This window comes from Hesperophylax consimilis, chromosome 12, assembly GCF_061612785.1.
Source record: "Hesperophylax consimilis isolate HC1 chromosome 12, BYU_Hcon_1.0, whole genome shotgun sequence".
NCBI lineage: Eukaryota > Metazoa > Arthropoda > Insecta > Trichoptera > Limnephilidae > Hesperophylax > Hesperophylax consimilis.
This window is the reverse complement of record NC_142847.1, coordinates 15,898,743-15,921,295: the sequence shown is the minus strand read 5'-3', so window position 1 is coordinate 15,921,295 and position 22,553 is coordinate 15,898,743. Positions and strand designations below refer to the sequence as shown.

Genomic DNA, 22,553 nt, shown 5'->3' with positions numbered 1-22,553 from the left:
GTTAAAATAAAAGTGAGCCTGTCAGCCCAGTCGGTAAGAAATCGACATAAACCAAAGACCGTGTGCAAAAAAGTTCCACGTTGAATTTTGCTGCAGACCGTTACCTAACTATAGCGAACTAATTTTTATGCGCAGGGTCTTTCATAACTCGGTCTATGTCGATTGCTTACCGACCCATTTGACGACGGGCTTAATTTGCAATTTTATTATTAAATCTCAAGAAAATATGATATAAGCATATTTTCAAGTCCATATTATCCATGGATTATATCTATATAATATTTATTACAAATGGATCAGATTTTTTAAATAGTTTATTAAACACTTTAAAACAACACTTCATTGTTATTGACGGAAGGAGAATGTGCGTTATTTTACTATACGAAGATTTTGATAGCGAGAGATAAACAGTGTAATATTACAAATCTTACCTAGGTATATATTTTTTTAATATTAACTGCACCATATGTATTATACGTCCAACGAAATAGCCATCACACTAACTTTACGTGAGCCAATTATTAATTGATCTTATTCATAAATATCTCATTAAAACCATGATAATGAGAAGAAAGTTATTGAAAAGTTTAAAAAAATTAGCTACATAATACCCTAATACATAATTATTATAATGAAACAAGAATAATAACACAAAATAGACTACGATGATTTTTTTATTTGTATTCATAAATGAACTGTTAATTTAGTAAGCCACTGTGCCGCATTAGGAGGCTTATAATATTAAATTACCAGTTTACTGCAAGTCACATATTCCTCCACAGGCAATGGGTAATTAATGCACGTAATGACTTTGTAAATACAGCCTTAAACTTCAGTAACGTAATACATTTTAGCTAGGTAACGGAATATTCGAGCAAAGTGAAAACTCGTAAATTTTAATAATGTATAGATTGCTTTCTCTGACGCTTTAGAAGGCAAGAGTCGGTTTGACATTGCATTTCATTCTCAAGCATTTCATACCTACTACCATAATATTACCCTCTGCATCTAAACAAGAACCTTTTCCCATGGAAGACCGAAAAAAGGATTCGGGGTTTTATCAAAGAAAAAACATCAACGAAGAGTCAAGATAGAAACCTTTTCGCCTTCTTACTAAAAAAACGTCAAAATCCAAAAGAAAAAATTTAAATATCTTGTTAGGTTACTTATTTAAATGAATCTTTAAATCGGATAAAGTTATTTAAAAATCGAAAAAATATTAATCTTAGGTTTTCATTCATTAAAAAACTATTTAACGTTCGATGAGAAAACATTATATAATATAAACACTTGAAAAAGTAACTATATTTAATGTTAAAACAATGAATTATTTTTTAATATTCAAACTCGATTCACTGCTAAATGATCAACTTTCTTTGCAGTGGCGGTTATGGGAGCAACAAACCACGTTGCGAAGACAGGTTTGTATGTGTGAAATCACAACACAGATCTAAATAACAACATAAGAAATATATATACATACATATATTCCTAAACTTACGTATGTAGATGTATCGATTTTTTGTTGGTATTCAATCAGACACCACTAACCCAGAGTCATCAAAACAATATATTTTGCAATCATCATAAAGAACGAGGAATAAAAATTCCGGTTTTTGACTGTGTAAAGAACAGATACGGTGAAAAAAAGTATGAAAATCGAAAAAATCTCAGTTTGAATGCGTGGAATCAGAGAGACCAAGTTATATAACTTAAAATTAAAAAATATACTTTTTTTCTATGATTTTTTTAATGAATTTTCACAATATTTGTAACAATTATAACGCACATTTTCTCTAATCACATTCGTGAATAAACGAAAGTAATTTATCAAAAAAATACTACGAGTATATTACCTACCTATATTTTCTGATTTTTATAAAAAAACATAATAATATTTTTTTAAATGAGTTGTAGGTTCCTGCCTCACCCCCACGTATCATTTTATTAGCACTTTTAGCCAAAATGATTTCAGAAAAGTGCGATTGTCCTAAATAATGATGTCATACATTATCCTTGTTGTCCCTCTATTAATAAAGAATTGATTTGATTTTTATGTTCATCAAGGTTGGAAGCTATCTTCAATATTTTTTGTCTGAACTGAATAATATGGCGCCTCAACAGCGTTTTGATGATGCTTCTCTTATTCCAAATCCACGATTACGAATCGTATTTATTCATTTTCGCTATTGTCTCACATCGACCATACTTATGCAGTCTAAAAGTAACTAACCGACTACTTGTGCGTTACGTTACTACTCAAGGTACTTACTAAGCTGAGTCCATGTCAATTACAAACGCGCCTATTCCTAAGTAGTTTCAAAGAATCGTTGACATTATTGTAGCAGTCAATCATGTAACGCATTGCGTTAGTTGCGTTGTTAAATATCTTCCAGGTTAGGTTATAGTGAAGCAATAATCTTTACATTTCATTGTGAGAAGATGTTCTTTTTACACTGCCTGCGAAGGAACAAGACATCAAAATTCAAAAGTGCGAAGCATTTCCTAAAAGACTTTGAATTTCTAACTAAATCACATACTCCTTGTGTTGACGCCGGACAGATGTTTCGATTATTGCAAAAAACATCCTCAAAAAGGATGTTATATTTTAATTTGTAGAGCTCACGTACAAGTACTTACAATTCTACTCTAAAGAGTATCAAGAACATAATTTGACGTAAGTTATTGTGCAAAAACAATAAAATGTGACAATTCGAAGCATTAATACAACAACACTCATTTTGTTATTTTTTCTAGGATAATAAAACTACTTTTAAAAAGTTTTTTTTTTATATTTGTTATCAGTAAGTCAAATCAAATAAAATGTACCAACATGCTACACGCGTTCACTTTAGCAAATTAAATGTACCAACACGCTACACGCGAATATAAACAAATTAAATGTACCAACATCCTATACGCCATCATTTTAGCAAATTAAATGTACCAACATGCTACTCTCGTTCACTTTAGCAAATTTAATGTACTAATACGCTACATGCGTTCACTTTAGCAAATTTAATGTACTAATACGCTACATGCGTTCACTTTATCAAATTAAATGTACCAACAAGCTACACGCCTTCGCTTTAGCAAATTAAATGTACCAATACGCTACACGCAAATTTAAGCAAATTAAATGTACCAACATGCTACACGCGTTCACTTTAGCAAATTAAATGTACCAATACGCTACATGCGTTCACTTTCGCAAATTAAATGTACCAACAGACTATACGCCTTCACTTTAGCAAATTAAATGTAACAAAACGATACACGTGTTCACTTTAACAAATTAAATGTATCAACAAACCTTTAAAAAGTAATATAAAGTCATGAAAAGTAATGAAACAAAAACTAGGTTAAATAGGATACGCAAGTTAGGTTTCGAGGTTTGTTTTTTTTCATCGCTTTCAATGACTTTATACCACTTTTTAAAGGTATGTTGAATTGTCATTATGTTTAGTTATCATAGAACCGTCTTTAATTTTAATACGCACCGTTACAAAATCTTCTTCAATTAACTTTGATTTGGGAAGTTAGTATATTGATAGTCTTCAGGTGTGATAAACAAACAATGAATCATTAACGTGTTCGCTCGAAGCCTCGTACACCGTTAACGTGTTCGGTACCAGGAACATCAATACGTAATTACAGTTTTTTTATTGGCAGCTGAAAATCGGATCCGAACAATAATAATGATTCTGCCTTTGGCTGAAGTTTTTATAACCGGTCAAATTACAAAAGCATTCACAAACTTTGTGATACAGATTATGCACTAAATTTTGTGTGAAACATTTAAAAGAGTCGCTTAGATGATTTTGACAATAATAGTGGAGGATAAACAAAATAATACACAACGAGAATGAAAGAAGAAATAGATATCACCCTAGAAAGACAAAATATGATCAAGTTAATCAAACCGATTAAAATAAAATAAAATATCTAGAAATCTTAGACGCCTGAGTTCACTGTTATAGAGGTTTTTTTGAAGAGACAATCATATTTTCTGCTTCAGTTATGAGATACACAAGTAAAGATACAATTTTCATATTTAACACCTTGTTTGTTTTTTACAACTATTTTAGCATGTTCGTTACGCGATGTGAGTCGTGTAATTTGCAAATATACTCAACTTTTAATGGCTTCCCGACTGAGTGTTTTTTTTATTGGGGCGCTGCTTTGTCACACTTTTTTCGGTTCAAGTTTAACGACACGCAAGACGGTTCTTCCTCTTCCTCTCGTGCAAATCTCACCCGTGAACACCGAACAGGATGAGATGGCAGAGAAGATGGCATCGACACCTCATCGACAACGAGAGGTCGCCTAACTGTATTTCCATATCGGAGCGTCCGAAGCTTCCTAGTCTAAAGAGCCCCAGGATTAATACGAGGCAAACTGCTCTTTAGCTTAGTCGCATCTCAACATTCTCAAGTTCAAGTTCAAATAAAGAACGCGCCCATAGACAATATAATAATTAAGACCCTTTACTAAAACAGTGAAACGGCGGGAAATTTGAAGTTTATTATTACGGCGCGAAAACTAACTTACCAATACAGCGGAAATATCAAGATGTTAATTCGTTTTCATTAAAATGTTTTCGCTGCGTCCCTTCGGCAACAAATGATGCAAACTGATTTTATATAAAAAGTAATCAGGATTGACACAATTGTGAATAATTATGGATTCGTTTTGTGCTTTGAAACGGTGAGTTGTTTGCAAATATTAAATTAAGTTACAAAATTATCAGCCAAGTTCTTAATTGGAAAAAGTTTACACATTTTGACTGTGGATAATTTTGAGATTGAATCTAGCACCTACTATAATGATAATTAATATTTTTTTGTTTTACATATTGTTGCTTGGAGTCATTGACCTGTGTTTTCCGGCAAAATTCTTATCGATATATTGTGTAGAATAGTATTCATCGTAAAAGCAATTCATCAGTTAATGCAGATTTTATAATATATCAAGTTTTTATGATTTTCTCCCCGTTCGTAGCTGCATAATGGGTGGGTATGTAACTATTAATTTTTAAGGAAAATCTTTATTTTTAATAAATTCTAGAACTGGGGCAAGAAACTATAAGTTGTTTATTTCTAATCAAATCAATAATAACTCATTTATATGAAGATGGATGTTTTGATGACAAACACCACAATAAGAATAAAACTATCAATAGTTTGTCGGTATTCGTCGTATGATTTATAAAATGTGATCGATTGTTGATTTAATATCTATCTAACCCTATAAAGTAATAATAATAAAAATATTGAAATTTGCAACTATAACTAAGAATACATGTTAACAAATAAATAAAGTTTAGGTTTCTCATAACCTGCCTCACTAGGCTAGCGGTTAGCCTGTGTTGAGGCAGTCAAAGTTAGTAAAAGTGATATGTCCTCCCCATTCTTACGTTTATATAACCGACAAAATATTTATATTATTTCTCTTTCTCTCTTATTTCAGTTTTTCAACCATCAGGATTGCTTCTCTGTTTGCGGCCATTCTTCTCACACATCACTCAGCAAACAGTTCTTCTATTCAGCATCCTGACAGCACATCCTCTCCACAAACCAAAAACCACGAATCTCTTTCTCTATTACCACCAAACGGCAGCAGTCAAACAGTCGGAGTTTCTGGCAACCAACTGGGAGACGAAACAATCAGCTATCTCGTAAGAGGTGCCAAAGTTAACCACGAGTTGCATCATAGTGATTCATCTGGTGAACTTTTTACCCAGTCAACCACAGACGGAATAGATGATGACTCTGCTACCGGAAAAGATTCGACTCCAAATTTCGTAACTTCAACTATTGGGGTTATTTTAACGGAAGATTACCCGACACAAAAAACGTCGAAAGAAATCACTGAACACTTTACAGGTTCTGATGATTTACTCAACGTCGAAGGTAATAACACTTCTCCAATTGGAGCCAAGAATTCTTCTCAATTAAATAAAATTATTACCCCACAAAGTAGTGGACTAATAAAGCTACAAAATGATTTTGATGAAATGCTCGATGGCTCGCAAAATGTTTCCTCACCCGAGCAAGTTAAAAAATTTGAGTCAGTTTTATTTGTTGACAAAAAGGCCGATGATGTCACGAGCGATAAAAAAGAATTTACGACGGAACCAATAGGCAGAACTTCGAGGCAGGACGGTGAATTCACCAATGACGAAATTACCATCTTTCAATACTGGACAACGCTCTCTAGTGATATTCCTGTCAGTGAGCAAACAGAAAGACCAAAAGAAAAAAATATTGTAAAACTTGAATCTAAAAGCAAAATTGATGTAATTATAGATAACAAACCTACTCGTATTTTAGCGAAACCTTCTGTAAATATTAGTGAAGTAAGAAATAATAATGAAAAAGAAAATATCGTTAGTTCAAAAGAATCAAACGTTACTACATCGGAAAAAGACAATGGAAACGAATTAATTTATAACAAAACTTTATTAGACTTAAGCGAAGAAACAGTAGAACAAAAAAATAAGGATGATGAAAAATTAATTAAATCGGGAGACGATTTAGTAATCGAAGACCTCTCCATATCAAATGATGCCAACCTCAGTTCAAGTGGAGAGTCAGTAGAGAATCGTCTGATCAACAGTTCTCCACTGGAAGAGGACAAAGATGTTCTGGAGGCGATTGACTATGGCTTGAATAAAATGAACCAACTTTATGGAGTACAAGAGCCGATGTTGTATAATATGGGTAAGTTTACATTCCTAAAAGCGGCGTTACAGCTAAAACAAACATATATATTTAAGAACATGAATTTGGTTTGTTTACCGGAATCAATGGAGCATTTCGTTTAATGTTATGGGAGGCATACTTCATTTTTACTATCCATTATTTAAAAAATACAAAAAACGTCAAACATTACAACGGGGACAAACAATTAATTTCAAATATGCACTCTTACGTTCATAACAATTCTCATTCGAGCACTCTACAAAATTAATTATTATTGGTGTAGAGTGCTGGAAAGCAGTGGCGGCTGGTGACTTCATAATCACGTTTTAGCATTTTAGCAATAATAAAATTATCTTCTGAACGAATATCACAGACAACAGTATTTCTAATAATTTTCTTCTCTTAATTTGGTCGAATTAATTTTGTGTTATTTTTGGCATATTCGCGGGATGTTTCTTCTCAATACAATTTATCCTTCGACAAAATTCTGCCCATATTATCTTACAGTAAATTCTATTCTACCTTATAAATTGCTTCATGCCACCTCTATCGGTGATATAACATTTAAAAAATCTATTAATTATCCAAAATTCGAACAATCAGTTAGCAATTCATATCATTTGTAAATTTTACTTAGAACCCGTTCATAATGAAAAAAGTGTAGATATATGCAGAAGATAGCACGATTCAAATAACTGACGATAATATATATACATGGTCTATAATCTCACTATCCAGAGATTGGATTCGGGGACATAAATGGTTCGTTTATAAAGTAATGTTGTATGACCTCTCCAGGTATGTGGCTGGAGTCCGACAACCCGGCGCGGTACGTGGCCACCTTCAACTGGCAATCCGAGGAGGCCAGGAACCTTTCCATGTACGGATACGCGGCGCTGCAGGCCTCCAAGCATCTCAAAGAGAAGTAAGCAAACCCACATTATATATTTCCCTTTCGGTCAACAATTGTTATTCAATGTATCAGCAAAACGAGTACATCGGGCTTCTCATTATGATTTTTTCTTGGGAAGTAAACAAATTAAATGTTTATATGTTTAGTGTTCTGATAAATATTACCAATTCGAGTTTGAACAACTTTTTTTTGTTAACGAATCTTCGAAAGACATTGGCAAGCAACTGGCCTTCAAGCATTCAAATTTTTCATGTTTTCCTCTCGGTTAAGGATTTGAATTTAATACATATTCTGTCTTCAAATACATCCACCGTCCCATCAGGCATTTCTTTTAAAAGGGAAGAAATAACATGTCCTGCTTCTTAACGCGAAGCTTAATGCTAAATCACTATGTTGATTAATCTTCATAACGAATTGGTGTACATTATTAATACAAGGTTTTCCTATCGTTTCCCTTTAGTAGAATACAAATAAAAAAATACAAATTACTGTTAAATTAAATTAAAACTCAATAAAAAATATAAATTTAAACTATTAAAAACATGTTTTTGTATAATAAAAATGTATGAAGACGAAAAGAAAACAACTTTTAAAAATTACAGTATTATTTCTAAGATTATCTGGGACAGTTTCCCTTGATTAAGTTTTTTGGTTTCTTATAAAAATATATACAAAATAAATAAATCGTTTGTGCTTGAAATCGAACGTTTCTAGACTCACCTACATTCGTGACAATATAAGGTATACCAAGAATATACATTTTTTGCTTGTAGCTTCCTCTTAATGGTCTGAATAGTAACAAGTATTCGAATTAAACGATGAGTGTCGATCACTTAGGTTCGTTCAAAAATACCCATATTCGATCGGTCCGGGAACCATGTTTTGTCGAACCATGGGAAGTCATGGGTTAAGTGATCGATCGTTTTTCATATTAAAAGAGAATTCTGCCAATTTGTCCATCATTTTTGAATATTTTTCCCATATCTATGGAAATTAACAATTCGTTTCATATATAATGTTTGGGATGAAGGAAGTATAATTTTGTACTTTTGATCGCCATTCATTTTTTGGGCAGTGTTCTCATTGTACTCGGTAAACACACCAGGCTACGTGTAATAATATTCTTGACGCCATTGCTTCAAAGTTTTGTAGCTCGTTTAAATGTACCTAGTATTATTATCTATGCTTGTCAAAAATTATTATTAGATCAACTTACTGTCAGTACGTCTTATAGAAAATAATAATTTCGGTTGTGTATACGTAACATTCTAAAATTGATGTATAATACATTCATGCAGTTGCAACGTTAAAATCATCGGTGGTTCAAATCATAATTGGTTCAATTTTCTGCCGTGACATATAAAAAACGGAGATATATTGCGCTGTTGCTAAATAAAATACAAATATGTAAAGAAAATAACTGCCGAATGCAGCAGATATCAAGTCAATATCAATTTAAAACAGGAAGGAATATATTAATGACAGGAAAACAAATTGAATTCAAGCTACCGTAAAATAAACCCGGCAAAATATTTATTTGTTGCAATTTATATAAAAGTAGTCTATAGTAATAAAGCAATTGCTTATTTGATTTGTAGATCTAGTTCGCCGTGCGTGAATATTGTATTTTCTAGAGGAAATAGTGAATAATATTTTTATACCACTATTATCAGAAAACAAAGAAAACATTGTTTATTTGAGGCAGTTACAAAATACCATATAATCATTTGGTAGGTGGTAGCTACTAAAGAACGAACTATGGGCCATAAAATAGGTGCAGAATTGTGATATTTATTTCACGTTTCAGCAACTCTATTTATATTTTCCTGCACTTAACTGATATTATTTTAATATCTCGGATGTTGGTATTTTATTTATTTTGCAGATTACATCATTATTTTAAATATTTAAACATTTCCGGTGCCTACTTACAATTCTTTTAAATAACCACTTCTTACTGCGCAAATGGGTGATTAAGGTAGCATTAAAATGTTATTCAATCTTATTGTTTCATGGCGTTCTTCAGAAAAATATCACTATACTCGAAACTATGTTGCTTCTCTACGACTCTTTTAGTGAATACCGCAGAAGAGTCCCAACTATATAATAATAATAATAATATCTTTATTTAGGAAAGTTTACACATTACAACTATACATACATATTATGGTGTACATTGATTTGTAACTTTTATATTTAAGGTTAAAAAATTAAAAAAAATGAAGAACTATTAATACAAACATAATATTTTGAAGGTAAATAGAAAATAAAAGTACAGTTGTGGTTTCTCAAATACCGCCTCACTAGGCTAGTCTGTGTTGAGGCAGAATTTTTCATGTTAGTTCCTAATACCATTGAACATACCTATACTTGTATTAAGAAGTATTCGCTCAATAATGTGGTAGTAATATGGTGACTTCAATAACTGCGAATTTGGGTGAATGCACCGGTAAAGGCCCTATTCTTATTTTTAATTCAAATTTTTACATTATCTTTGAAATTTTTTTGTGAATCACATTGTTTTATGCTGTCTGGAAGAATGTTGTAGAGTCTTGTCTTGTAGAGTATTTAAAGTTTTGTCGACCAAACGTAGTATGTGTTATCGGTAGTTAACTGTAGGGAACAAAGCAAGGGTATATTTAGAGGCTGAAGAGAGTGGGGTCTGGTCAACAAACACGATCAAAGACATTTAAAGCAACGTTTTGACGGTAATTTAAAATAGTACATGACCTCTCTGTAATCAAAATTCCTTTCGAACTATGTTTGGAAAAGTGTGAAATTGTATTTGTCTATGCGAATGCAATACACAATCGGAAAATGTGTGATGAATACGAGAGATTAAAAGTTCATAATGTAATCTTTGATCGAATAAAACACGCACATAGATACAGCCACCATTCTAGTAATTATTGTTCTATAAAAAAATCCGTCTTCACTTTTACTACTTACTATAAAAAAAGCCTTCCGTTTGTTCTAATCGTAATTTGACGTGTTCGTGGAAAATACTCTGCTCATTGAGTTGGAGAGATTCATAATAAGTAAGAATGCACGCCAGGAAATAATAAATATCGAAGAATTACGTAAACCTTTGCTATATTAAGAAAGACTAAGGACGGGTTGTTTCGGAGAATTTGAACAATTCTTCAAATTTCAAAGTTAATATTCAAGTTCTGTGAAAGATTCTTTCAAGTTCTGTATTTATTTCAGTTTTGTTAAGCAGCTAGCCTATAATGATATAATCACAGAACTTGAATTAAACTTTCACAGAACCCGAAAATGAACGTTGAAATTCTCCGAAACAACCCGTCCTTAGGATGGGTTGTTTCATAGAATTTGAACAATTCATCAAATTTCAACGTTAATTTGCGAGTTCTGTGAATGTCCTAGTCAAGTTCTGTTATTATAGCATTATAGGCCAGTTACTTGACAGAACTGAAATCATTGATGTATATACACTAACTCAATGACTGAAATAATAACAGAACTTAAAAATTAACTTTGAAATTTGAAGATTTGTTCAAATTCTCTGAAACAACCCGTCTTTGATTTATTTATTTATAATTCGATATTAAGCAGATCTTTTGATTTCGGAGGAAGTTAAGCTTTAGTTGTTACACAAACTACATTACTACTACGACTACGACTTTTTAAAATTAAGAAATGGAATAAACTTTACACGGTATTCGTAGTACAAATGGGGAACTGATGAATATACATCACATTTTTTTTTACAAAATATAACATATTAAAGCATATTTTATACACTCTCTTACAAAATCTGAAGCTTGTGGTTAAGAGAGGACAACTTATTAATACATTTAAAAAAACTTAAGAATTTAACATAATTAGAGATTTAGACATAATATCTTTTAAGATTATGAAGGTACTCGCAATTAAAACAAGAAATGTAAAAGGGAAAATGTACATAGAAAAAAAATCTGATTGAGCGTTTCGGTTTTTAATTTTTTTTTCAGCGACTAAAGGGTTAAAAAAAATTATCTTAAAAAGCCTAAGATACATTAAACTGTTAAGAGTTAAAAATTTTTTTTAACTTGACCTAAAAAATTCCAACTTCGAACTCGATTTACTCGAAAACGAAAGCTCAAATCAAACACAAAAATTTATACCACAAAATCGACTCTAAATGTGATGTATATTCATCAGTTTCCCGCTTGTACTACTAGTTTCCGGACACCGTGTATACGAAACCTCTTTCAGTGTTACGAAACATTTAGTATTATCATTGATCTTATTATCTGTATTGTCCAAATGGAGAAGTCAGCTTTGAATTACGCATAGTAATTACGAGTACATACGTAACATACAGACTAATGGCTAATAAAAAGCAATAATGAGCTTGTTATCTTTTTGTTTGTATATAAGAAACAACATGAACCTACGACTAGGTACGTGTGGTTACGTTTTTATTATTTGGGTACATCGAACCACGTAATTGCAGACTTCTTTTTTGGGATGGTTCAATTCGAAATTGCATAATAATTATTCTAGTGATCTTAATTATGGGAAAAAACTCGCAGCGGTGTGTTTTATAATCGTAGACATTAAAAAAATAAAACTTATTCAACCATCGTACAGTCAAGTACCCACATATATATATTTAAATATGCTTTTGCTCAAATACTATAAGACAGAAATTTATAGAGAAGCCCAGCGCTGTAGCAGAGAGAAGGATCTTTTTTTTAATACACGATACATTCTATTCGAACGTTTTAAGGTTTTTTATTTATTTATTTATTAACGCCCTTTTTCGGAGCTTTTACATGAGAATATTAAGAAATATACATTATTTATTGTACATAACTGAACAGCTTCATTAACAACATTTTATATTTGTTTAAACATAAATGAAAGACCTCCACTGACTTGGTATAACTGTTTCCCTCCATTAGTATTCTGGGCAAAGAAGAAACATATGGTAGTTAGTCCCAGAATTTCTGTACTAAAATAAATCCTGACTTCTATTTGGATGATTTTGTGCAAAATCACTTCAAGGGCGCTGTACAAATATATAATATATTTTTACAATGATCTATGTTATTACTAACTATATATGAAGATAATATACAGTACCATACTTACTTGGTAGGTTAAAAAGTTGATTTTTTGTGTGTGAGAAAATAAACATAGAAATTTCGTTTTAAATATCTTTTTTACGTCTACCATTGTGTAGAATCACCTCCTGAAGTTATCGCACTTTACCCCTGGACACCCTGTGTAACGCCAATTCAATCAATGCAATCCAAATCCTGGACACATTGACCCCCAGGTTCCTACCCACCCCTCATACCATTTTCCTTCCCAGAACTTCCTCTCCTTAAAAATACCCTCCATGAAGCATCCCCTGAGATGATATAATCCCTAAGAGAAATTATTTTCCTCGGAGTCTCTGAGAACTTACGAAAATAAATCCCATTCCGGATAGATACACCTACTTTCTAGGAGAGCTGAATGCAAAAACATTTTTCACTTGTAACTGGTGTTCAAACTTTTGCGTGTAGCATCGTCTGTGTAAAATCGACAGAAGTCATATTTAAACAGCAGATAACGAAGGGATTGAAGGTACCAAAAAAGAGATGGGAGCAAAACTCGCTTGTGCGCTTTTAAGTTGTTATTGTATCCATCTCATAATCGAAACTTTGACCGATTTGGCTTAAGCCGTGAATTGTCACCAGATGAAAAGCCAAGTAGATACCTACCACCATTTGTCTTTCTGATATCCTTACTCTCCCCACTCCCTCCAGCTTCATAGTTGTTTACAAACGATTACGATTAATTAATTATTTAAATGTCTTATTCCATGAACATTGTACCAATGCCCAAACACAACTTGCTTGAACTCTTCCTTGCAAGTATGCGAAGAATTGTTTTAATGGTGTGACTATTATTTTCATAATTATAGTAATGCTGTCGACCTCTGGCCTCGCGAGCAAATTCTATTCTCCGACAACTTCTTAGTAATAACAACAAAAATATAGCCTTGGTGGTTGTGCAGGCGTATTATGTAGGTATTGTCTTACACTAATACCCCTGGAAGTCAGAACTCACAACACACGAGTCTTTGGTAGACAATGGTTGTCAACTTACGGGAAAAGAAATCATTTTACAACTGACAAACTCAAACAATGATGAGAAGCTTACGTTTAGAAAGTACAATTTCTCGGTTCGCATGTTAAATTATTAATATTTCTTTTTACGCTAGGATATGCTATCTGCAAGAAATCTAGACGTGGTAAAATATAAAAGAAATTGTACAGAGAATATCCGGAAGCGCGATCTATACCATAATGATATCATATATAATATTATAGAAAACTTATGTCGTTAATTTATATAAGACCTTTTTTCCTAGGCCCAGAATTTTTTTTCGGTCTATTGTTTCTGTTGTAATTTTGGTTAAATAGATATGTCTCGATATCTTTAATCCAGTTCGTTTTAGATCATCAATTTAATTACCTACGTACAGTATATTATTAGTATACGTAGAATTGTTTTCTTGATTGGAAGTAGAAGCTGTAAGTTACAAAATGTTTTATCACACTAAACATCCGATTACGGTGCGTGTGAAACTACCGAATATTGGATTATCGAACATCGAACCGTGTTTTTAATCGATTCATATAAGATGACATAAACCCTGAGGGAATTTATTTCCCACGGGACCTCCTGTGTGGAGTATTGAATGAATGTAATAAACGTGAAAATTAATTAGTTAGTTTTTGTTTAAAAACAATATAATCGCATACCTAAAAAAAACTGTCTTTTTTTAGGTAAGCATTTTTTCAAGGTATTATGTATACTGAGTAAAGAAACGATTTATTTTTAAATAAGTAAGTAAGCTTTTGGGAAGTTCAGTTTTGATTTAAGATTAAGCCAGTCAATATATGCGAGAAGGTGTTAATAAAATTAGCGAGTGAAATTAAAAATTAATTCTATGTATTCTACTCTGTGACTTGTCGATCAAAGTAAATTTAATTTCATCAATGAGAGGTAGAACTAAACTCTTTTGCAAGGTGACAAGATGTTGGGAACAAGACTCAGATACCTGAGAGGACACATTGTAGTACCAGTAGACATAGCCACGTATCCAATGACAAACCTGGTGAAAACCTTCATAAAAAGGGACCTGGTTACTGCTAGAGAAAGAGTTTTAATGAGAGATGGCCTCACGGGAACTCTACGGTAACCGTCTGCTCTTCAGAAAAAAAATACATACAGGATGTCTGGGGGAAAAGTTACCTTAAAAACTACCTTAAAACTAACTTCTAACCTTTTGCGGTAGTTTTTAGTGATATAACATGATATTTCATCAAAATTAAAATTCAACACACCTTTAAAAAGTTATATAGAGTCGTTAAAAGTGATGAAACAAAAACTAGGTTTAAGAGTTACCTATGTAATCTATTTAACCTAGTTTTTGTTTCATCACTTTTCATGACTTTATATCACTTTTTGGAGGTGAGATGAATTGTCATTTTGATGACATACCCGATCACCGTTTTTAGGTTAAAAAGATGAATTGTTTGTATGGGAAAATAAGTATTATTTTACGGAAAAAAAATTCAATGGGAAAAATTTTTCAAGGAATTTCGAAAAAAGTTATCAATCTTTTTTACTTATACTATCACGTAGAATCACCCCCCAAAGTGAGCGCACTGTATATAGTCGGTAATAATATAATTTTAAAATATCGTAACAACAATAATTAGTGTATATAGTGTATTGTCAAAGTTAATCTGTCAGCCAGATTTCTTGCTGCGCACAGCTGCCAACACGAGAAGCACTAATCACTCGTGTCCCAAGAAGGCAGTTAATTTAGAAGGTGAAAGTTAGATAAATTGATAACCCTTGTACAAGGCTTCGCTTTCATCTATTATGCATACAAAATTTAAAAATAAACTAAGTACATAATATTAATAATGATAAATAATGGGGAAAGTTAAACTTGCTTCATATCATTTTGCTACGGCTCTTAACCATGCGTAGGTTGATGGCTTAGTAACTACCCATGGCGTCTAATCTACCTTCCTAAACGTTTATACATAGATCTGGCGCAAGTAGGAACTGGAATAAACAATATTGAAAAAATTGGAATAAATTTCAATGTTATACCTAATATGTAATGCATCATTGAAGAAGAAGATAATAATAAATCTGAACGAAACATGAAACAGAACAAGACACAGAAAAATAAAAAAGGTAACGGTCTCAAAAGGGAATCGAACCCAGGATCTTTGTCTTTACGGGACAACACCTCTAATACAACAGTTTTATTACTCTCCTGTTGAAGGAAGGGTACTTCTGAAACCGGCTGAATGTAATTAAGGCGATGCCATACCTAGTAATGCAAAATCATGTGTTTTTGGTTTGAAAATTTGGTCGCCTAGAAATGTTTCAGATGCTTTAATTAAATACTGCGAGTAGAATACATTTGAAATGATCGAGTATTTTTTAGATAGTATAATATCTTTTTATAAGCCCAGAAAAAATAATGTATAAGGCCTATGAAAACTGCTTTAAAGTTCAAAATCTCCTACTTACGAAACCATTTTCGGTTATGATTTTATTGTATAATGTGGCAAATTAAGTTATTTATAAAATGATCGAAAAAAAATTAAATATTTATGCCTGAACATCCACAAAATAAAATAAAAGGCACTTTTTGGCCATGATTTTTTTCTTGCATAAATCAAAACAGGCGGATGATGTTAAGCGGGAATTTAAACCTTATCGCCATCTACGTAAGGGTTATTATTGATAGCGGCTCAATTTAAAATATTACACGACGTAGTGCATCGCCTTAAAATGAAGTGGTCAAACACATTTTTTTAATGGTAAATTATGATTATTTTATGTCATTTTTGTTAATTTCATCAAATTCACAATTAACTTCACTATTTTTTGCCATTTTTTTGGCTTATATCAAAATTCTAAAGAATTTATTTGTAACCTAGATAGTGTCTTTGATAAAGATAATTTCCAATTTTTATTTATATGGGACACTTATATATGGCGGAGTGGTTAAAGGCGTTGTACCGGTAAGTCAGATATCCTGGGTTCGATTCCCAGTTTATACCTTTACTTGTTTTATTTTTCTGTGTCTTGTTCGTTTAGCTTTACATTATCAAAATACTAATTTCATTTATTAGGATGTACCTATATGAGTGATTGTAACTCTGGTTCAATGAAATCGGATTTGTTTTGAATTTAAGTATCATTTTCAAAAATGGAACTGATTTAAGTACCTCCTACATATTTCTCGACACAGGAGACAGGAAATTGAAAAATCAATTATAATTTTATTTTATTAAGATAAATAAATTCATAAACAAAATTGTGTTGAGAAAGAAAAAAAAATTCAGCTATAAAATACCTGTAATATAATGTAACAGAAAATTATTTAAATTTCCATTTTATAATTCGAACTAGTTGTGTATATATTTCAGACAAGCGATAATTTTCATAAACTATTTTTAAAATTTTGCAGAAATTTATTTTGAGTCTCCATTTAAAAAATGTTTTCTTCTTTTGTTTAAATTTCTAAGGGTAAATTTTGAAGAGTAAAATAAAGGGTCTGTACTTTTTCAATTTTCAAGAAAGCGTTATTTTCAAGAAACCGTTAATTTGAAGAAAGCGTTATTTTCTAACCAACATAATACCCCGCTAGATTTTAACGGGTCTGCGCTAGTATCATAAGTGTAATTACTTTTCCTGACTATTAACGGGACTGAATTTCCTGACTGGAGGCCTTTAAGAAATGAATTGACAGATTTCCTAATAAACTATCAGTAAAACGCGAATGTGTTACAACGATGTCGGAATACGTGTTCATAAAAATTCTAATATGTTCGCATTTCATCATCATATAATAACAAGATAAACGAACCTGCATGAACACGTGTTACGATATATTATGAAAGTACTAATAGTTTATTAGGAAATCGGCTTTTTCAGGATTTTAATAAATAAGCAATACTCATTTTTCCCAGTGATACGCGCAGTCAAATGGTACTAAGAAATTCAAACCATATCAATACCTACACATTTTAAATTTATAATAAACAATGTTCTGGTAAAAAAAATATACGTATTGTATATCGCTTGCATGAATTCCTGACACATCAGTTCCAATTTGGGAAATAACAATTAAAATACTTTTTGTCAAAATGTTGTATAATAGTGATTTGTTTTTGGGGTATTATGCCGTGTTGCGCTACCTCCTTCTCTAGCCAACGTTTCGGACAGCATTCCGATCTATTACATATCGATTACACATCTGCCCTGATGATGGACACTACAATGCTATCCGAAACGTTGGCTAAAGAAGGAGAAAAAAAATCACTATAATACTTTTGGCCGTGAAAATCTGAAATCATACCTAATGTATTATAGTTTGAATTCTTCACACAATCAGAAATTAAAATGATACTTAAATTCAAAGCAAATCTGAGTTCATTGAACCTGAGTTACGCAGATAGTCACACAACTGAAATTTGAATTATTGATTATTACCAAGTTATCCACCTTCTTTATTTTAACTTATATTATGTCTATCCATTTCAGCATTCCCCATCCCGTAGAGTTACATAATTAATATTTGTTTTCCTCAATCAATAAAGCTGATTTTATTTTCATCAGTTTATTAACTCACGTCAAGGCATTGAATTTTTGGTGCAAATCTTTTTTTATATGATAAGTCGTTCACGATTACCAACTTTTCCCAATTTTCAAAAGTCTGTAGGACTATGTCACCAACACAGGGATTGCTGGAAGACTGAATGCAGTGGGGAAGAGAAAAGTTGGAAAGTAGGAACTTGGAATGGTGATCAGGGCTATGCTGAGAATATCCACCACCGTACTGATGAATGTACTTGAATTTCGTTAGTCTATATAATATTTTAAAAATCACGTGTCACTTTGTTCCGAATCCTCCCAACCGATTTCAATGAACTGAATGTGTATGGTTGGTTCCAGCTTGAAACATAGAGTAGGTTTGGACCCGATAGGTGGCGCTGTTGTCGAAATCTTTTTTCTTTCAGATTTTTCATCCAAAAGTACATACAACCACAAATTTTAACTTCCCCACATAGAATGCGGTCTGTGGCAGGACAACGTCCGCAGGCCCACGAGGTTATCTATGTAAATAAAAAATGTAAATTTTCGTTAGTTCAAAATTCTATGTATCCTAAAGATTTCCACCGATTGCTTTGAAATTTTGACACAACCTTGCAAACGAAAACGCGTGTGTTTTATGTACCTGTATTATGTAGATGTTACCTGTGAGGGGTAAAAACATGCTTTTTTGAAAAACAGCTTAATTTGTTGGACAAACATGCTTTGTTTGAAAAAACAGCCCCATCTGTTGGACGTAAAATCAACAAGCGCTATTGTTTTTCTACCTGCAACAGGTACCTGTACCTGTCACAGCAACGCTTGGCTAAGTAGAGCTAGTATAATATTTTTTTATATTTGATAACGTGTCAAGACTAAAAAACGTATCTGTAGATAGTCTAGACACTTTTCTTGATTAATAAATCATTTAATTGCTTTTCAACCATTTACATCTGCAGTTGTTCATTTTAGTGAGTACTGCTGCACTTGATAAAACGAAAGTAGGTTAGAGCTATCTAAAATAGAGCTGTTACCAATAATAATGTCTAATTATTCGTATCATACCAGCTGTCAATCTGCCGTTCATATTGTTCATGGCATTTAATGTATTGATGTTAGCGATCTAATATCTAAATAACAGTTTGTTTTCATTTCGGTAAAAGATTAGCTATAAAATAATAATTTTTCTATATCTTACAATACATCTAAACTTATTTTTTAATATCCAAATGTCATTACTCATCAAATTAAAATTCACGTTGTCATTTTCATTACCATCATTCTAATAATAAAAGCATTTATATTTATAATCAATGGCACAGGTGGCATTTACATACATAATAGTTAACGACAGTCATAGTACAATATAGAAAGAATAGAGAAAAGAAAAGTTATTAGATTATATAATAATACCTAAGTCAAAAGAAAATACATTAGTACAAACTTAATTAAAGAAATGAAGAAGAAACAAAACAAAAACAAAAAAACCTGTTATACAGTGGACCTCGTTAAAATATGCACTGCTAAAATGTTTTAATTAGTACCGCTTTATATTTCAATAGACGCATATTAAAAATATCAGCTACATTAGCATAAGAGTTACCATTTGTGTGATATCTATATATAACAGAATAGTAGCCTGAAACCGTAGTATAATTGTCGCAATATTACATACCAGGATCCTTGACCTAGTGGTGTAATTATTTGATTCACACTGTAAGCTCAGGGGCAGGATGCTTAAATTGTTTGACATTTTTATCATTTCCTCTACACACTCATCTCTTGGGATGCTGTGGGTCAGTGTATCAACGAGTGACGGACGTATGAATTCATCCCTCTCGTCGCGGTGCATGACGATATGTCGAGATAGTATAATTGGAGGAGTCAAGGGGTCTCCATCAAACGGCCTCTTCCGATCATGCCCGCCACTAGACACACCTCATCCAATGGACCCGGCAACCGCTATTCAGTCATCCAACGTATCGAACCCTTAAGGGTTACATATGACATTAGACAGTTGTCCAATAAATAGTTTCCGGGGCACATTTCCGCCTAGCAAATTGTAAATTTACAGCGTCGTGGACGAAGACAGGAGGGCCAAGGGATTATAGACGCGAAAGTGGATTGTGAAAGAAGTCTGGGACGTCCGAGGAAATCAATACACCACCAAGTGAATCAAATACTTTAGTCGAGTCATTTCTAGAGTGTGTGATGTGAATGTGAAGCAAGAGTATTAGTTAATTAGATAGGTAGTTACTATTTAAATCTATTGACGCTATCGAGATGTTTAAATGCATGGAGAAAACTTACTGATGTAAAATACTGTTAATTTACTAAAATACCGATCAAATTATTTGTTTTCTTGTTAAAAATCGGACTGCAGGCCTATAATGAATGAATTGAAAGAGTTCCTAAGAAAGTATCAGCCAAAAGCTTTTTTTATTGGGCGGAAAACGTGTCCAAACAAACACTGATATTGATATCGACATACTGATATGGTCGCATTCCGTCATGATATTTATTAGGAAAAAAACACGTGTTTTCAATATATTTTGAATTACTAATATTGTATCAGGAAGTTGGCATGCTGTCATTTGTAACAGGATCATTTTTCTTCGTATGAATATCGCATCCAACGGCACCATTTGCATCAGCAAAATGGGGTAAATTGTTAGGTTGAACGGAGTTGCGAGGGAATGGAGATGAGCATTAGGATGGTCCGGAAGTACCAAGAAACGTTTCGATTTTTAATTATGAACTTTCACCAGGCCGATCCAGAGTACACCACTCTAAAAAGCACAGAAATAAACAACCCACGCATAAATTACTTCATCTCAATCATAAAATTTAATTTAATTTATTTCGCTCGCAGCCTCCCTATCGCTCACCGAGGATCAACGGAGGTCATCTGCACGGGCATGCTGTCATGGTAATACAATAAATTCTTAATTTTGACGAATGCACAGCTGTTGTATATTATAAATAAAACTGCTAGATAAACAGTTAATTCCAATTAATACTAGCTAGCTACAACTATTCTTCTCTATCTCACCTTGCCCCGACTGGTGCTTTCTCTTCAGCAGCTTGCAGCTCGCACCACACCGGCCGACTTTCTTTTCGTTTTTTGGTCGCCCCCGATCTGTTCTGCGGTCCACATCTCCTCGGAGACGAGATGGCAGCATCTTTAGTCTCTACACAAAGGACATAATGAATTATTAATCTATATCACCGCTTTGGGCAGATGAATGCTTTCTTGTGTTATTGATATCTTTCATTCACTGTCTCTCAAACAATAAGAATCCCAAAATAGAACTACAGTTCTTTATATTTTGAGACTCTTTTTCATACTTTTTTTATACAATTATAGTTTGAAATAGTTTTAACACGTTTTTCTTACTGAACAATTCGATTTGGCATCATCAAACAAAAATTCCAGGATTAATAATTATTGCGTATTATAGAGAAAGCGCATATGAACTGGGAAGAGATAGGATTACGAGAGAATGGAAAGCTGACAAAGTTGAAAGAAATGTAAATGCAGGTAACTCCATTAATGGAGGGCTCAACCAAGACCTCCTAGCTAACAAAAAAATGTCCAAAGAAGCGAAGCTAGCAGTCCATAATGGAGTACTGGTATCTACCCTGATGCATGGCAGTGATGCATGGAAACTGGTAGAAGAATAATGAAAGTAATGCTGTAGAAATGAGATCCCTGAGGCGTATGTGTGGTAAAACCATGTATGATCTTGTGAGAAATGTGGAGATCCCCAAAGAATGCAAGGCCAATGTAATCGTAATGAGCAAGATTAAGAAAAGGACGTTTAGATGGTTTGGGCATGTAGAGCGAAGAAAGAAAGAAGTGTAAGGAGAATATATGACGTAAATGTAATGTAGAAGAAGTCAGGGACGCCCAAGGAATACATGGCACGATCAAGTGAATCAGATACTTCGGGTAGATAGTCGGGCCATGTCAAGAGTCAGAATAATAGAAGACGACGAATGAATGCGAATGAGGCAAGGAGTGAGTGCCAAGACCGAAATGTTTGGCAGTCCGTCCTCTCTGCCTACCCTGATATGCTTTTAATGTGTCATTTTCAAAATTGGAACAGATTATATGAAAATTCAGGCACGATAAAATATATAACTAATTACTTATTTTTATTGTCTTTGTATCAAAATTTGTTATTGGAATAATAATATTCACGGGTGTGCGTAAGGGCGATGCCATACGTAGTAATGCAAAATCATGTATTTTTGGTTTGAAAATTTGGTCGCCTAGAAATGTTTCAGATGCTTTAGTTAAATAC

At 32.8% G+C, this 22,553-nt stretch overlaps 2 protein-coding genes across 3 annotated transcripts in view; both read left to right on the top strand.

Annotated features, from left to right (window-relative positions):
* LOC149419232 (uncharacterized) overlaps positions 1-5,590 on the top strand; it is a 61,545-nt gene extending 55,955 nt beyond the window's left edge. For both annotated transcript variants that reach the window (XM_089638163.1, XM_089638164.1), the window contains exon 4: positions 5,470-5,590. The gene's annotated coding sequence lies outside the window, so the exon portion shown is untranslated. The remainder of the gene's footprint in view (positions 1-5,469) is intronic.
* Positions 5,591-6,016: 426 nt separating this feature from the next.
* LOC149419231 (uncharacterized) overlaps positions 6,017-22,553 on the top strand; it is a 54,605-nt gene continuing 38,068 nt past the window's right edge. Inside the window, exons 1-2 of the mRNA XM_089638162.1 lie at positions 6,017-6,722; positions 7,503-7,629. Coding sequence (XP_089494288.1) covers positions 6,017-6,722; positions 7,503-7,629 — 833 coding nt within the window. The remainder of the gene's footprint in view (positions 6,723-7,502; positions 7,630-22,553) is intronic.